Source organism: Apis florea, unplaced genomic scaffold, assembly GCF_048593485.1.
Source record: "Apis florea isolate Af1SG1 unplaced genomic scaffold, ASM4859348v1 contig_3326_pilon, whole genome shotgun sequence".
NCBI lineage: Eukaryota > Metazoa > Arthropoda > Insecta > Hymenoptera > Apidae > Apis > Apis florea.
Window position 1 is genome coordinate 1,384,475 of NW_028256739.1, and position 15,486 is coordinate 1,399,960.

General features: G+C 35.9%; 2 protein-coding genes across 4 annotated transcripts in view; one reads left to right on the top strand and one right to left on the bottom strand.

Moving 5' to 3' along the window:
- Window positions 1-15,486, bottom strand: part of Fstl5 (follistatin-like 5) — a 61,147-nt gene that overhangs the window by 35,554 nt on the left and 10,107 nt on the right. The window lies entirely within an intron of this gene.
- Window positions 11,444-14,875, top strand: LOC147657061 (acyl-CoA Delta-9 desaturase). The gene is made up of 5 exons (XM_086911688.1): window positions 11,444-11,663; window positions 11,911-12,041; window positions 12,581-12,786; window positions 14,286-14,468; window positions 14,560-14,875. The coding sequence occupies exons 1-5, from the start codon at window positions 11,444-11,446 to the stop codon at window positions 14,873-14,875; spliced, it is 1,056 nt and encodes a 351-aa protein (XP_086767814.1).

Consider the following 15,486-nt stretch of genomic DNA (forward strand, 5'->3'; position numbering starts at 1 on the left):
AAAGGAATGGGGAAACTTCCAAAGAAAAATTAACGGAATTTAATTTTTTTGATTGAAAATTTCAAAGTTGTTAAACGATTTTTAAAAATATTTCTACCCATTTTCAATGTTTTTATAGAAGAAAATGTAAAGTTTCGATAAAACGTATCGAAATTTCGCTTCTCACTTTCATTTTGTAATATTGCGCAGTGATGCGTATCATCGTGGTTGAAAAAAAGGATTTCTCAGATTCTTCTAAATTTATCGATAAAAAGTCCATCGGGTCTCGATCGAAGAGTTTTAAGCACAACCAAGCAAGTACAATATCTGAACTCACGTTTAAGTTAAACGCGCCTACTTTGCAATTCCAAGTACAAATTTGTATAACTTTATCGAAACACGAGATCTTTAAATGTATATTATCAACTAATCTTTACAAAGATAGATATTTTGAATTTGCAAATCCTTGCCTCATAACGTTGTATCGACTTGTAAATAAGTTTTGAAATAATATTTGAACAATTGGTGGACAAATCTTCTTAAAGATATTTTAAATTGAGGCTGGTTAGGATGTTGCCAAAATGGATAAGAACTCTAATTTTTATAATAAAAATATTCATATTTTATATTTAATTTATATTTATATTCTAAAGTAAATCTTTGCCCCAATAATATTTTAATGAAATGGTGCACAAATCTTTTTAAAGCTATTTATATCGAGTATAATTTCGATTTATATCCGTTAAAATATTGTTTTATGGAAAGAGATAAAATTAATTAATCACGCATTAATAATTTTTATTCGTATCTTTTTATTTAAATTCAAATTTACGAGTTGATAATTATAAAACAATCCTTCCAAAGAAGTGCAGAAATCTTTTTTAATAATAATATCTTACGTTCATCGAAGACTTTAAATCTTTATGAAATTTGCGCGCAGGAATTAAATTAATTTAGAGAACGATCGAATCTGTATGTTCGTTGAAAAGATGCATGATGTAGCAATTTATGATCGAACTAATCTTGGAATACGATTGCACGCTACAAAAAACACGTAGCTGTGGTGAAAGTACGTATTTTCTCGTTCCCAGATTTCCGATAATACAACTGTAATCTGTAACCTGAACGTTTTCTAGAATTTTTTTGTCACCAAACGATTATTGCGAATATTATTATTCGCTTCATGCGATTCTTAACTTGAAATTTGTAATTCGATTTTTTAACTCGAGATTCGAGAGTATCTCGAAGCTATTAGCAGAATCCTTAAGAGCATCGTTAAATATTAAAATTTCACTTCATCCGCATAATTAGAACAAATTGCAAACATGCAATTTCTCTAGAAGTTTTCTTTAGAAAACGATATTGAAATAATTGAAAGTAAAGATTTTTTTTATATAAAAAAGTCGAATTATAATATTAATTTGTCTTGTTTCAAAAGTGTGGGAGATACTTTTTTTTTTACAATTCTGCGCTCGATACTCGGTATCGATGCTCGTGGAACAAACGTTTGAAAGAAAAAGGAACACGTTTCACCGAGAACTGTTGTACATTCGGTGTTCGCCACGCTCGATGTGATACGTTACTCTTGAATTCTCTCCAAGAGTGGATTCCAGTCGGATTTTCGAATTTACCCGATTCTCTCGTATATTCACCTTCGATTTATCGCGAGGTAAAGGCAGTCGATGCAAAGCGAATCGATCAACGAAAACTTGCAATTTCAATAGAAATTTCCTACTTCTCAGACAACATATTACATCGATTATTCTTTTCTCCAACGTTTTCCTCCTCCTCCTTGGAAAATAGCTATATTTTCAAAATTGAAGAAAAGAAATATATATATATATATATATAAAAACTCGAAATTTTTTCCAACTTCCTGATCACTCAAATTTCTCTCTTCAATTCCTTCGAATTTATAAATCTAAATTTCACCAAGACGAAAGCTAAAAATACACCTTCGTCAAATTCCAAGATGACAGACAGTATAGAAATATTTCCGGGATATAAATCTCCCGAGGCAACAAAATGCAGCCGCAAGATTAATACACTTCCCCCTACCACCGCCGTGTCTCTTGAGTTTGACTGCGACAATCTCGAGGAAATCTCGCTCGATCATAGCCGGGGAAATGCAGACAGATCCTTCCATTCGCGGCGACGTACAGATAAATAGCGGTGTATCCGAAAAGAGGGGGCGCCCCATACGAGGGGGGAGGCAATAGTTGGGATAAGCGAGGATGCGAAATGGCCTCGCCATAACGGGAAAAATACGAAACGGTGCCGTGTGTTTCCTTCTCGTACTTTTCCTCGTCTAGACGCGTGCGTATGTATACAACCGGCGATAATACACAAACCCTCTTCCCTCCCCCTGTGCACGCGCCAGCCAGCAGATACGAAAGGCAACGAGATTACACGAGATTACGAAAGGAATAGAAGAAGAAGAAGCGAGGCAAAGTTTTTTTTAAACGAATTAAGAATAAAGCTGCTACTATAATTATTTCAAAATCACTCGAAGCTAGTGTAATCGAGTAATCAATACAGATTGCATTCGTCTCAGAGTAAACGTGTTAAGGTTCGTTTCGATTAGCTCTCGACCGTGGAGTGGGGAGGGGGAAAGAAGAAAGAAAGACAGGCCGTTTGCCTCGTTTTCCTACCCTTTTTTTCGCGACCCACCACCATCCACACCACCACTCGGTAAACTATGGATTATCGGTTGCCACTACTACTATCCCCCACCACGTGGCATTGATAGTTGAACGGGCATCTAACAATGGGCGAACACTCCGTGAGATTAGGGGGCACTTTATAAATGGCCGGCCACCAAGGGAATAGCTGTGAAACGTTATCGACAAGTTCGATGACACGCGTCTCGCCGTTAGTGCTTGTGCTCTGTGGTGTTTAACTGGCTTTCTAAGTGGCTGGTAGTCGGCCGACACGCCACGGGTGAGTAGAGAGAAGGTGTACACAAAGAAGGCTGGAAGGCTGTGGCAGGGTCCTCGATGGGTTAGCCGGGTTCCTCGGTGTTCGCGGTGACATCGGCGCAGACAAGATGTATCGATTACTGATACTTAAGCACCGTGTGCGATGAGTTGGACGGCTAGCAGGCCAGGTTTTCTCGGGGTAAACGGAGCAAACGTTCGATTTGGTAATTGGCCGCCACGATTGACGCGCAATTAGAGTAGCGGGTGAAAAAAGAAAGGAAAAGGAAGGTATCGAGAGTATATCTTGTTTCGAAAATTTTTTCAACCGTAGTAAAACAAGTTGTGAATACCATGGAATTGTTGAAAACACTTGGCTTCTGAGCCAAGTTTCGAAAATGATTATGATTACTACGTTTAATCCTGTTTATGATCTGAAAAAGATCGATGATTAAATAGTTGTGAGGTAAGAAATTATTGGAATATGGGATATTGTGTCGCACACGATGCGAAACAACTCTTTGATAATTAGTCGATGATTAAGAAGAGAATATATTTATTTCGTATATTTTTATTCTCCTTAATTTTATCGTGTTAAAATAATCTATAAACACGGATTCATTCTTTACATATTATCTCGATACTTGAACAGTAATTGCAATCCTTGAAATTTCGAATATATTTTCTTCTAACATGTTGTCAATAATTCTTACGGAATATATCTATACGGAAACTATTGTTTAATCACGTAGTATCGCTACGTGTAATCGTTTTAAACTAACCCCGTTATAAGGTGTGCCGTATTTCGAAAACAAGGTATCGTCTTTGGCAATTATCGATAATCGATAGATGATGGTTCCGTTACGATGTATCTAACGAATTACACGTGTGTATAGCTTGATAATTCGAGACAGCTAATAACAGTTTCCACCGACTATTTGATAAGCTGGTGTACACCTATTAACATTTGATAAATGATCCGGTATTAAAGGCTTAGCCGGCCGCTGGTTCAATCGTCAATGGCCGTTAATGAATAAACATCAAGTAACCGGCGAAATTAGACCGCTCTACACGTTCACGAAGCAAGGATGTATTAAATCATTCGATAGCTAGTTAACAAGCGGTGCGATATCGAAACGACGAAATTTCGTGGGGAGGAGCGGTTCCCAGGCAAGAATCAATGACCCCAAACTCGAACAAACGAGGTATATATAATTCGTAGAGTGCAACAACGTTCATTCGCTCGGTTAAAAATTATAATAATTTGAACAATTATGAGAATGACGTGTCCCGTTTTATGCACGATAATACAGCATGGCTGATATTTCGGATAGTTAAGCGAGCGGGCCTGTGTATTTCGACAAACTGGTTAGAATCCTAATTTGCTCATCAAAGTCGGCTACGCGATACCCAAGCAATATGTACACACGTGTCTGTATTTCGATCGACTGCGTAATGATAATATAGAATTGCTGATGGCATTGCAAGCAATTCCTAATGAGCTATTTAATCCTCAAGATGGAACTGCCATTCCAATCAGAGAATTTCATGCGTTGAACGCGCGGATAATATTCTCGGCTCGAATAACAATTTGCCCATTTAATAAACGACACGATATTAACTATAAATTTGATCAAAATTTATCGTAGTTCGTCGATGGACACGAAAAATAGTTCGAACGCTATATTTACGGAAAATTGGTTAATTAATTTATACCCATATATACATATATATATATAGATGGGAGCAGTGTATGTATCGTGGATGTTTGTCAAACAATCCGAAGCATTTGGGGAATTTTCGAACGCGTTCGGCAATCTACGAGACGATGTTGCGAAGCTTGTATCCTCGCTGGAACAAGCCACTGGGAACATTTTCCGTGATGCTTGCAACTTTGAAAGATTATAACTCGAACGGAAGCGTTATACGAGCCGAGGCTTATATCACGTTGTTTCGTTACAACTTGAACGGGCTACGACGAGAAAATCTCATTTTGCCAACGATACGAAAGTTTTCCGCGTCGAGTTTAATAAAATCGATTAATTGTAATATCATCGATTGGCCTGGTAATTTTGAAGGGAATCGATAAAATTCAATCAATTTTATTAATGGAACGGATAGTTCCCCCATTGTATACAATTTCCTTCGTCGAATGAGTTCCAACGTGAGTGCTAGGGAAATGAAATTTTCATTCACGTTGTGTTTTCATTTTTGTCCTTGCGCTAGAGCTTTTATTCGGAGAATCCATTTCCTGCGTGGCGACAAATACTCGAGTTACAATAGAACGCAATATCCTGGACAGATTTTTCGACATTATCCTACCTTTTTCAAATCTTTTTCAATATTTATTATCGTCAATCATTTTTTAAAACGAGTTCTCGGTTGCTCTTATCGAATTCGAAATAAATATCTCGAAATGAAATTTTTTGTTTACACGATAGATATTTATATACGGATATAGAAAAAATTCGAAAGTATCTCAATGAAATTATACGCGCTATTCCCATCAAATGACTCGTAACGCTTGCTTAGCAGCCTTTCTCTGAAAAAAGTTTGCGAGTTTGTTATTAAGCGACTTGTTTTCCTCAACTTTAATCAAGCTAATCACACTTTCCTTAATCGATCACCAGTGAGAAAGGTATTTTTGCATTATCTTACAAATTTACCTAACCTAAAAAATTCTGATTTTAACGAAAGTTTATATAGAGCTTATAATTGGCTATTCGTTTCTTAATGGAACTACTTTGAAAAGAGTGAAATCAATCGTTAAGGTAGTTTTGTTCTACCTAAGAAAGTTATATCTATTTAAAAAAAAAAAAAGAAAATAAAAAATAAAATAACTGTAAACTGTAAGAATATGAATACATTTGAGAGTATTATTATTCAATGGTGCAATCGAGATGTGAAAATCATTTTTGAATAATCAATTCTAATTTAATGCCTAATATTTTCGTTCGATTTGAAAAAAATCTTCTGTATTAATACAAAAGATCGATTTTCCAGAAAGCAAGGCAAATATAAAAGTCGATAGGCGTACAAAGCAGAGGCTTATTTATTAAGTTTATTTCATTTAAGTCTATTAAATGAAGAACGCGATGGTGTGACGTGAAATAAAACTGTTCTCCCTCATTTTGCTCTCCCTCTCGCTTCATCTAATACAAATTTAAATTTCTTTCAACTTCTTCTCGCAACCAGTGTTGCTTGTTTTAACTTCTACCACTTAATAATATTAACGCATATTGTACGTAATCCGTTATGCTCTGCACTGCAAAGTTAAGTCATTAAAAACTTCGTAAAAAAATTTTTTCATCAATCGAGCTTACACGAGCTAATATAATTATACGTACAAGATGCATACAAAGATTTTTATCTCTCATTACATACAAACACACGCTTCCTAAAACCTTCGATTCTTGCTCGACTCGAGCAAACAAAACAAAACAAGAAGATTCTGCACTACGCGAGATTCCTATCATCAATTCGTACTTTTCTCACATTATCAGATCCCCTCCCCTCCTCCAAGTAAGCGTTAACGAACGTTAAATGCGGAAAAGCTTTAACTCCCATCCACCACCCATTCGCCTCCCTTTCTCCATTTTTCTTTTTCTCCTTTCTTTTCGAACGAACCAAGTGTGACTCCTCTCCCCGGGTTTCTGGGGAGCATTTCTCAAACTGCAATTTCCTCTGCTACTCCCATTACGGCCCTGTTGGTTACACAAATCGCAAAGGCATCATTAACAGATGAAGATAATTACAAAGCGGTACCCGTGGCGTTGTTGCACAGCGTTATCCACCGGGCTTCTGGGCAATCGAGCGTGGATTTAATATCTGCGAATGGTCACGCTGGTTTCGCCGCGTGTTCGCGCCATTCGGAAGGCGCGATATGAAGCGAGATGGGGTTTTGAGGGGAAGGGTGGTTATAAAAACTCGAGAAATTTCGATTGCGACAGGATTCATTCGGTTGGACAAAGTTTCGAAATGAATTCGTTTGTTTAATTCGAATTATAAATTGTAGTAGAGTGGATTTGGATGGATAAAGATGGGGGCAATCTTTTTTTTTTTTTTTTTTTTTTTGTTTTAACGATTGAAGAAGAAAGGAATATTTAATTTGGCATCGGCAGAAGTAATTTAATTAGCAGAAGTTTCTATTCATTGGCAATTTATTCAGTTTATATTTAGAATATTCTTCTTGTGCTTGTTGCTATTAATTGGGAATTCGTTAACCAATGATTTAATTTATCGTTCAATTTATTTTACGCGAAATTTAGAGGAGGAGATATTTGGTTTAAATTGGAGTTAAGTTAGAAAAGAGGAAATCCAATTTGAAGAAATATAAGTGTTTGTTAATATTGTAAATATTGAGATTGAATATAATAATAATAATTTGTTTCTTCTTTTTATTTAAATACAAATCTAAGTTGAAGCATAATCAATTCTCATGAATAATATCTGTGATATAATGAATTTACGTGTATATTTTAATTTTCAGTATTTTTGAATCAAATATTTTAAATGTTACGAAAAAATGGACCAGTTTCTATATTTTTCTATATTTTTAGGCGTCTTTTGTAAAAATTTTAAATTCGGAATGTCGACGACGAGATTCGCCAATGAGAGATTGAATGTTAATAATAATATGTTTCATATTTTTAATAAATGTCTAGTTTTATTTAACTTTTTTCCAATTTTACAATATTACACTACTCTTTTTTTTTTTTTTTTTTAAGTTTTATTTTATTTAAAACAAGATTTCAATCGATAAAAGTATCATATTTTTATTTATTTTTACGAAATAACGAAAAAATTGTACGTTTGATTTTCGTACGTGATTTCAAACATATGCGAATATATATTCTTTTAGCGAACTTTTTCGTGTATTTGATAAGCGCAAAGCAAAATTCTTTCAAACAAAAAAAAAAAAAAAATGAAAATTTTTGACAATATAACAATATAACAATATTGATAAAAACGAAATATAATTAAATTTAACTTAAAAGCAACTGAGATTACTGTTTGCCCGAGGGTAATTCTAATTATTTATTCTACACCTCGAGTGCTTTGTTTAGATTAAAATTGATTAAAAATAAATAAAAATATTTTTCCAAACTTTTAAAAAAAATTATAATAAAATAGTTTTGATAGCAAAAATACCCATCGTAGAAACGTCTCCAAACACAAACCACAATCTCGAAAATTTGGCAAACCACGCGTAAACTTTATCGAATCTTCTATTATTCAAAACAACATTTCGAAATTTATTCTTCGCGAAGTTCGAATAAAACGGGAAGGCGAATAAATCGACGAAGGACGGCGATAGATGGCGATCCTTGCTTAAAATCTATCCCCGATCTTCCCTGTATTAACACCGAAAATTCAATTCGGTTTATCGGCGACGTTATCGCGAGCGTCACCGTAGCTGCCAGCCAAACGTTTCATCGTATCGGAACAGCAGAACAACGGGCAATAATTCCAACGTACGTGTGCTCGCCGTGTCAGTTCCATCGATACCGTCCGCTTGACGGTTCATCATTCGTTGTCGCCACCGAGATACGTGGCCACCGATCGATGCGCCCAATTTTTATGATCCAGCGTAGAAAACGAGAAGGAAATTGCCATCGTGTCGAAAGGCAAGCCTTTTTACGAGCGAAAGTTGCGACAGCAACTCGGTTTGATGCCCGCTACCGTGTCGTAAATCATCGTTTCCCGAATTTCGAAAGGCTGTTCTACAGAAACACGGTTTAAGGAACATGGTTAATGGGCGAAGAGATTAGCGGTTGAATACATATGCATTAATAATTTTTTTACGCTACCCGCGCACACCGAATTAATTTCTAATTATTATCGCAAGAGTAACGGCGTGGAGAGAGGCGTGTGATGAAATATCGGCGATTATTTTCAATCTGTCAAAATGTGCATGCTGTGCAAAGGTATTAATGACACGAGATTACGTGTATTTATTGCGAACGGGTATCGTAGATTGGAGCAACGTTGACTGATATTGTGCGGTGTATAATATGAAAATGTTTATTATTAATATCTATGGTATCGCGTTCTTTAATACGAAAATGGATGAAATTATCGTTTCTCTCCTTTCTTTAAAACGCGCGATAACTCAATTAATTCTCAATCTACGAGAAATTGAATTTGTCATAACACTTGTTATGTTGTTTAATTATTAAGTATATTTTAATTTTTATTTGGTAGTATTTTTTAATATGTATAAAAATTTGATATTATTTCTTTTTCTAACTAATACAAGTATCATTATCAATTCTTCTTACGTTTAATACAATTCTTTAATTCTACGATTCTACATCCGCGTGTAGAATTTTATTCTAGTAAATGTTTGCAGAACGATTTTATTTATTATTACTCTAAATCTCTATATTTAAATTGCATATTCGAATTGGATGTTGCATTCGGCCCGCAACAGCATTTATTACTCTTTTTATATTTTACCTCGTGCAATTTTACATTTATTCGTTTATTTACATCGGATAATTACGTATCGCAAAAGATTAATTTATTTCCATAATTACTATGATTTATCAGCTTTAATTTATTATCCATTCGTTTGAATTTTTATAATAAAAATAACATTTTCATGATTATATTCACTTATTTTAAAATCCACAAATTCACAACTGCCAATGTTGCCGATATTCCTCCATTTTACGTATCACGTTACCCGACCTCTTTTCTTATTACGAGGATCTCGATTTCAGACAAGTTGATATTTCTTCGAAATTGTCCAAGCAGGTTAATCCTCCATAAATAACATAATACCAATCCCTCGAGTCGTAACTCGTTCCACGTCAAACTGTTACGAACACACGTGTCGGTTAAGGAAAAGGAAGCTTTCCATACATCGTGAAATATCTTTTCCGCGCCACGGAAATCGCAGATGTACGTGGCTTTATGCCCCGATCAGATGCAGAATCGTACGCGCGCCAATCGAATTATTAATGCAAAATCGGACATCTGGTTGAACGTATTTCGGCCGGATTCCAACCCGGTTAATAAAATTCCTATGCCAGTTTCATTTTGAGGCGATAGATAGGGAACGATAAAGAATTCTCACCATCTTCCTCTATCCGTCTAATTTCTCTCTGGAATAATTCACGGTGTACGAAATCGTTTTCGAATGCATTAAACTTTTTGATTGAATCTCTGGGTGTACTCGACTGGGCTGGATTTCGTTCTTTCTTCTACCGATTAATTTGCACCATTTAGACGTGCTCTGTAAATAATCAAATTGCATAATTTAATCCGTTTCGAATTTATCTTATCGTTTAAAATTTCTATTTTCCTGCCCTACGATGAAAGAGTGTTACAAGTGGTATATATTGAGAGATGATTGTCTTCTAGAAATCATATCTGTTTCGCAGCTACATTAATCAACTAATATCTAATTCGAATTAGCTTCGTGTGTAACGTTAACATTAAAAATTCATGTTCGCACTTGTTTATCTTTCATACATTTTTAAATTATCAAGAATAATAACGCATAAAATATCACAAGTACGTAAATTTTTTAACCCGGTAATTTAAAACAAGTTAAATTTTTTAAACGTAGCACATTTTTTAAACGTTACATTTATATAAGTGGGATATCAAGCTTGATATAAAAGGGTGAAACAATGTAGAAAAATGTAAAAAATTAATATCAATATTATTCATAAATAGACGATTCTATCCAAAATAGAAATTAAGAAGAATCTAATTTACTTCTCTTCTTAGAAACTGTACGAACAACAACGATGTTTAATCCAAGATCCATACCACATCGATAACGCTTCCAAGGCTCGATGATCGGCCGCGAATCGGTTATTAATTGGGGGCGTGGAAAGCATTATTTATTTTATCGCATTTACGCAGCATCGAATCCCACCGTTTAGCGAACCACCCTCCCCTCGGATCGTCTTGAATGAAAAATGGTTCCTAGATTTACTTCACAGTTGACTTTATCCCGTTCGCTCCCCTTAAACGGGCGCTCAATTAAATTAAGACTATTAAAGGCGCTTATTGCTCCTTCAATCACGTAATTTATTTCAGCGTCGCTTAAATGTATTTCCACCGAAAGTTATAAATTTATCAAGCCTGTCAAAAGCTCGGGACCTTTCGCCCCTCTGGACCTCTTTCTGAAAATGGCCGTCCGTAATGGGGCCAGCTAACTTCCTTATATCTGGGAAATTACGCCTACAGGCCAGTGCTCGCCTCTGCCCTTCTTCTCGTACGTGCACGCGGCGCGAAGTGAGAATCGATGATGCGACGGGAGTGCATGCAATTACCCCGCTTTTATATCGTACGTATAATTGACAGTCATATCGCCAGGCTTAATATGGGTAATCGTGTTAATTAATTAACGCAGCTATCGTGCGAGCTAATTAAAGTATCCACGTTTATTATATTTAATGAAATTTTATACAGGCGGCCGATCGTTTTAAAAATTTAATGGGAAGGAAGGATGATCCTTTTTTTTCTTTCTCAAAGTTTTAACAGGGGTATCGATCAATTTTCAAATTGAGAGAGAGAGAGAGAGAGAGGGGATGTACACTACCACGGTGACTACTCAGCAAGAGGAGAAGAAGGGCGATAGTCGGACGGTGGAGGAGGACGTGGAACCAGTTCCACTCGCCAGGGAACGAACCCCGGCCAGGCTACGGATAATATGGCGAAATGTGATTGGTATCATTGTGCTTCATTTCCTCGCCGTTTACGGCTTCGTGAACGGTTATCGAGATGCCAAGCTGTGGACGTGGATTTGGAGTAAGTATACAATCTTGTTTTTCACTTTCTTTCTTTCTTTTTTTTTTAATATTCGTTTCGAAGTTTCAGGAGAGAATCGATTTCGATTATCGATCATTTTCGAATAATATGTTTTTATTAAGAGAAAGAAATTTTGATATTTATTCTCGTTTTTCTTTTTTTAATAATAATAGGTCGAGGCTTTTCTTTCGATGGAAATTAATTTTTTCACACATTTTCTTTCCCTTTTCACGTTATTTTCATCAAGATATCGTGTACGGTGTTGTTGCCGGCTTCGGAATAACAGCGGGGGCTCATCGACTGTGGGCGCATAAAAGTTATTCAGCCAAGACTCCCTTGCGAATCTTTTTGGCTTATTTGTATTGCATGGCTGGACAGGTAAGTTAAGCTCTTCTAATAAGGCGAATCTTACGAAATTAAAATTTTTTTCAGGATACTTTTCAGGATCTCTAACCTTTCCTCCCCTTCGGTTATTCGTAATTCATTAAAAATACACTTTCTAAAATTGATATCTATTTAATTACTTAAACCAAATCGTCTTACGAATTTAAAAGACTTTTTTATCCACCTCTCGAATTTTCATTAAGAGAAAAACGAAGACTCGAATCTCAAAAATACTTATCTTCACAGTACGCGACAAAAAGATAGCACGTTGTTTAATAATTTCCAGTGGGTTCAATAAACAACTAACAATTAATTCGTAAACCCATTATTCTTCAGTTAGTTACAGAACAATAAGACGAATTCCGTATAAACTTTATATATTTTTAATTTATATAAACTTTTCCATATAAAATATAAAAAAGTATCATGGAACACCGATTTATAATTACAGAATGCGTGCAATCGTTTTGTCGCGGTTAAATATATCTGAATGATCATCACAGATATCTTTTCTCCCTCCCATTTTCAATCAGACGCATTTTTACAAATGGATACGGGACCACAGGACGCACCACAGATACACGGAAACGCGGGCCGATCCTCACGACGCGACTCGTGGATTCTTCTTCTCCCATATCGGTTGGCTGATGGTTAAACGGGACCCGGCAGTGAAGGAGTACGGCAGCAAAATCGATATGAGCGACATCGCAGCCGATCCTGTGATAAAATTCTTCGACAAGTAAGACGGCCATCGTGCAACACACGCCACGCGCTTACATACCGTATTTACACCGGTTAATGGATCCGTGAATTTCTATCCTTGTGCAACACCTCGCGATCAACACCCCGTCTTGAATTTTGAACAGGTTAAAGCCGTGCGAATATTCTCCACCGGGGAAGGCTCAACGCTTTTTTCGGCTCGGCCGAACAATGATTTCCCGTTCGCTGAATTTCTTAGCTAACTTAAAATGATTTTTATAAAGGACAAGAATTTTTGTAAATCAACTCGTATGTCGCGACTATCCTACGTTTTATTATTAGAAATGTATATTTATTTACGTTAGTATTGCATTCTAGGGACTCTTGTTACAATATTTTTAGTTTCTCTAAATGTGTGTGTATATGTAGAATAAAATAAATAAATAAAAGATATATATACATTTATATATTATATATATCATATATATAAGGGATTGAGATGCAGATAAAATTTATATATTTTTCAAATTTTTTTTACTAAAGTTAACGTGTAATGTATTGCCAGAAAAATGTTTTCATTTTAATCTTTTTCCAAAAGATTAATAATCTATATATTGTTGTTTCGTGCGATATTTTAATAATAAAGTAATTACCAAGATGAACCCTCGATTTGTCAGGCGTCATGTCTAACGTGCTTTCACATTCACCGTCTATAATTATTACATCTCTATTTTCATCGTTATTTTCCTTCTATCGTCCCAATTTCTTAATGAATAGAAATAATTTCGTTATTCAATAACGAAAAATCAAGCTCATCTTCGCTCGAACTAATTTCATTACCGTATTCCACCACTCCACAAAACTCAAAAACTTTTAATATAATATTTCTATCTCCACGACTGTCGAACTCCAAACCAAAATATAAAATCGATCACGGTCTATTTTAGATAAAAAAAAAAATCTAACCATTCGATAGCATGTTATTCCACGCTTTATAAAATTACATAAAAAGCTTAGGAATCTATTCGTGAAACTATATTTTAAAAAAATCAAACATAAATAAATATTGTCATCGTTGGAGGGTAAAGGATTTTAACCTTTTGCGCTCGTATTTAAAAAGATTTCCAATCAAGTAACAAAAGTCCCTAGAATGTAACTATATTACACATATATTCACTAATGTAAATTGGTGAACCGAGAATCACAATTGGAGCGCAAGGATTTCAACCCTTTGCACTCGTATTTATATTTCAAGAAGTTTAAATTAAGAATACAAGTTAAATAGAATTTATATTTACCAATCAAGTAACAAGAGTCCCTAGAATGCAATTATATCATACATATATTCACTTATATTATAATTATTTAATCATATCAATTATTATTAATGTAAATGTATGAACATACGAGTGCAAAGGGTTTCGACTTGCCTATAATACGAATTATGATATTTCTTGTTGGAAAAAGCTCGGCCCTAAGGATCCTCGCGCCCCCCCCGCGGTGATTTCTACCGAATAACATCTCCAAGTATTGTTCCAGGTATTACGAGGTGATTATGCTCACGTTGTGCTTCGTGATGCCGATACTGGTGCCGATCCTTGGCTGGGGCGAGACGTGGTTCATAAGCGTTCACGCGGTCCTCATTCGCTACGTGTGGTCGTTGCACGCCACATTTATCGTGAACAGTTTCGCCCACATGTGGGGAAATCGGCCGTACAACAGGCAAGTTGTCCCCCCCTCCTCCCAAGTTAATTAAAACTTTGAAACGAGCGAGTTTTTCGAGCGCGATTAAACTCCCCCGATTTCCCTGCAGGAGGGTGAAGCCGACGGAGAACCCGGCCGTGTCTTTCTTCGCACTGGGTGAAGGTTGGCACAATTACCATCACTCGTTCCCGTGGGATTACAAGGCTGCGGAGCTGGGCGCGTACGGCCTGAATCCGACCACAGGTTTCATAGAGTTGATGGCGCGCGTCGGCTTGGCGTACGATCTGAGAACACCGAGGGAGGAGCTGGTCGATCGCACGATCGCGAGGAAGGGCGACGGTACGAGTAGCCTGTGGGGACGTCGCAGGAATGATTCTGAAAAGGCTCCTGAGAGAGGAAGAGGATACAAGGATGCGCGTTCTTAGATGTAGCAAAAAGAAAATGTAAAAAAAGGATCGCGAAAATCGAGAAAGATATCTCACAATTTCGAACCCTCCACGTCGATTTTGAATAATCCCGAAAAGAAATATATTGGGTGTATTCGTCAGATATTCTTATAAATAGCGGGTTAATGATGGAATAGCTTATAGAAATATCGAATATTCGATAAGTTGAACGATTCCATGGAAGAAATTTTATTTTTAAATGAGAAAAAATTTTGAAAGAGCGAAAATATATTGGAAATACACACACTATATATATATATATTCGTTAAATATCAAATTAATAGAAAAATTCTAAAAAAAAAAAAGAAAAGTGGTGGTGGTTTATAGAAATATCGGATATCTAATTCTAAAGCTTCCTGCAAATATCCCGAACATTCACTATTTTGAAAGAAAGGAAAACCAAATTAATCGGGAATATCATTTCTATAATAGATGGAAACGTCCTCTTTACTCGACATCGAAAATATTTGACATCAGATTTGTACGCTTCGAACGTCACGCGAATCTTTTCACCTTGTCACTCCACGTTTATTTAACGCGTTGACGCGTATCGGTCTAGATCAGGAATATGCGTGAACACGTACGCGTAT

What these genes read in the sequence shown, in the direction of transcription:
- LOC147657061 (XM_086911688.1), top strand. Translation starts at nt 11,444, where the DNA reads ATGTACACTACCACGGTGACTACTCAGCAAGAGGAGAAGAAGGGCGAT. An exon ending in TGTATTGCATGGCTGGACAG is followed by an intron (nt 12,042 to 12,580) that starts GTAAGTTAAGCT and finishes ATTTTCAATCAG; the next exon opens with ACGCATTTTTACAAATGGAT. An exon ending in GGAAATCGGCCGTACAACAG is followed by an intron (nt 14,469 to 14,559) that starts GCAAGTTGTCCC and finishes ATTTCCCTGCAG; the next exon opens with GAGGGTGAAGCCGACGGAGA.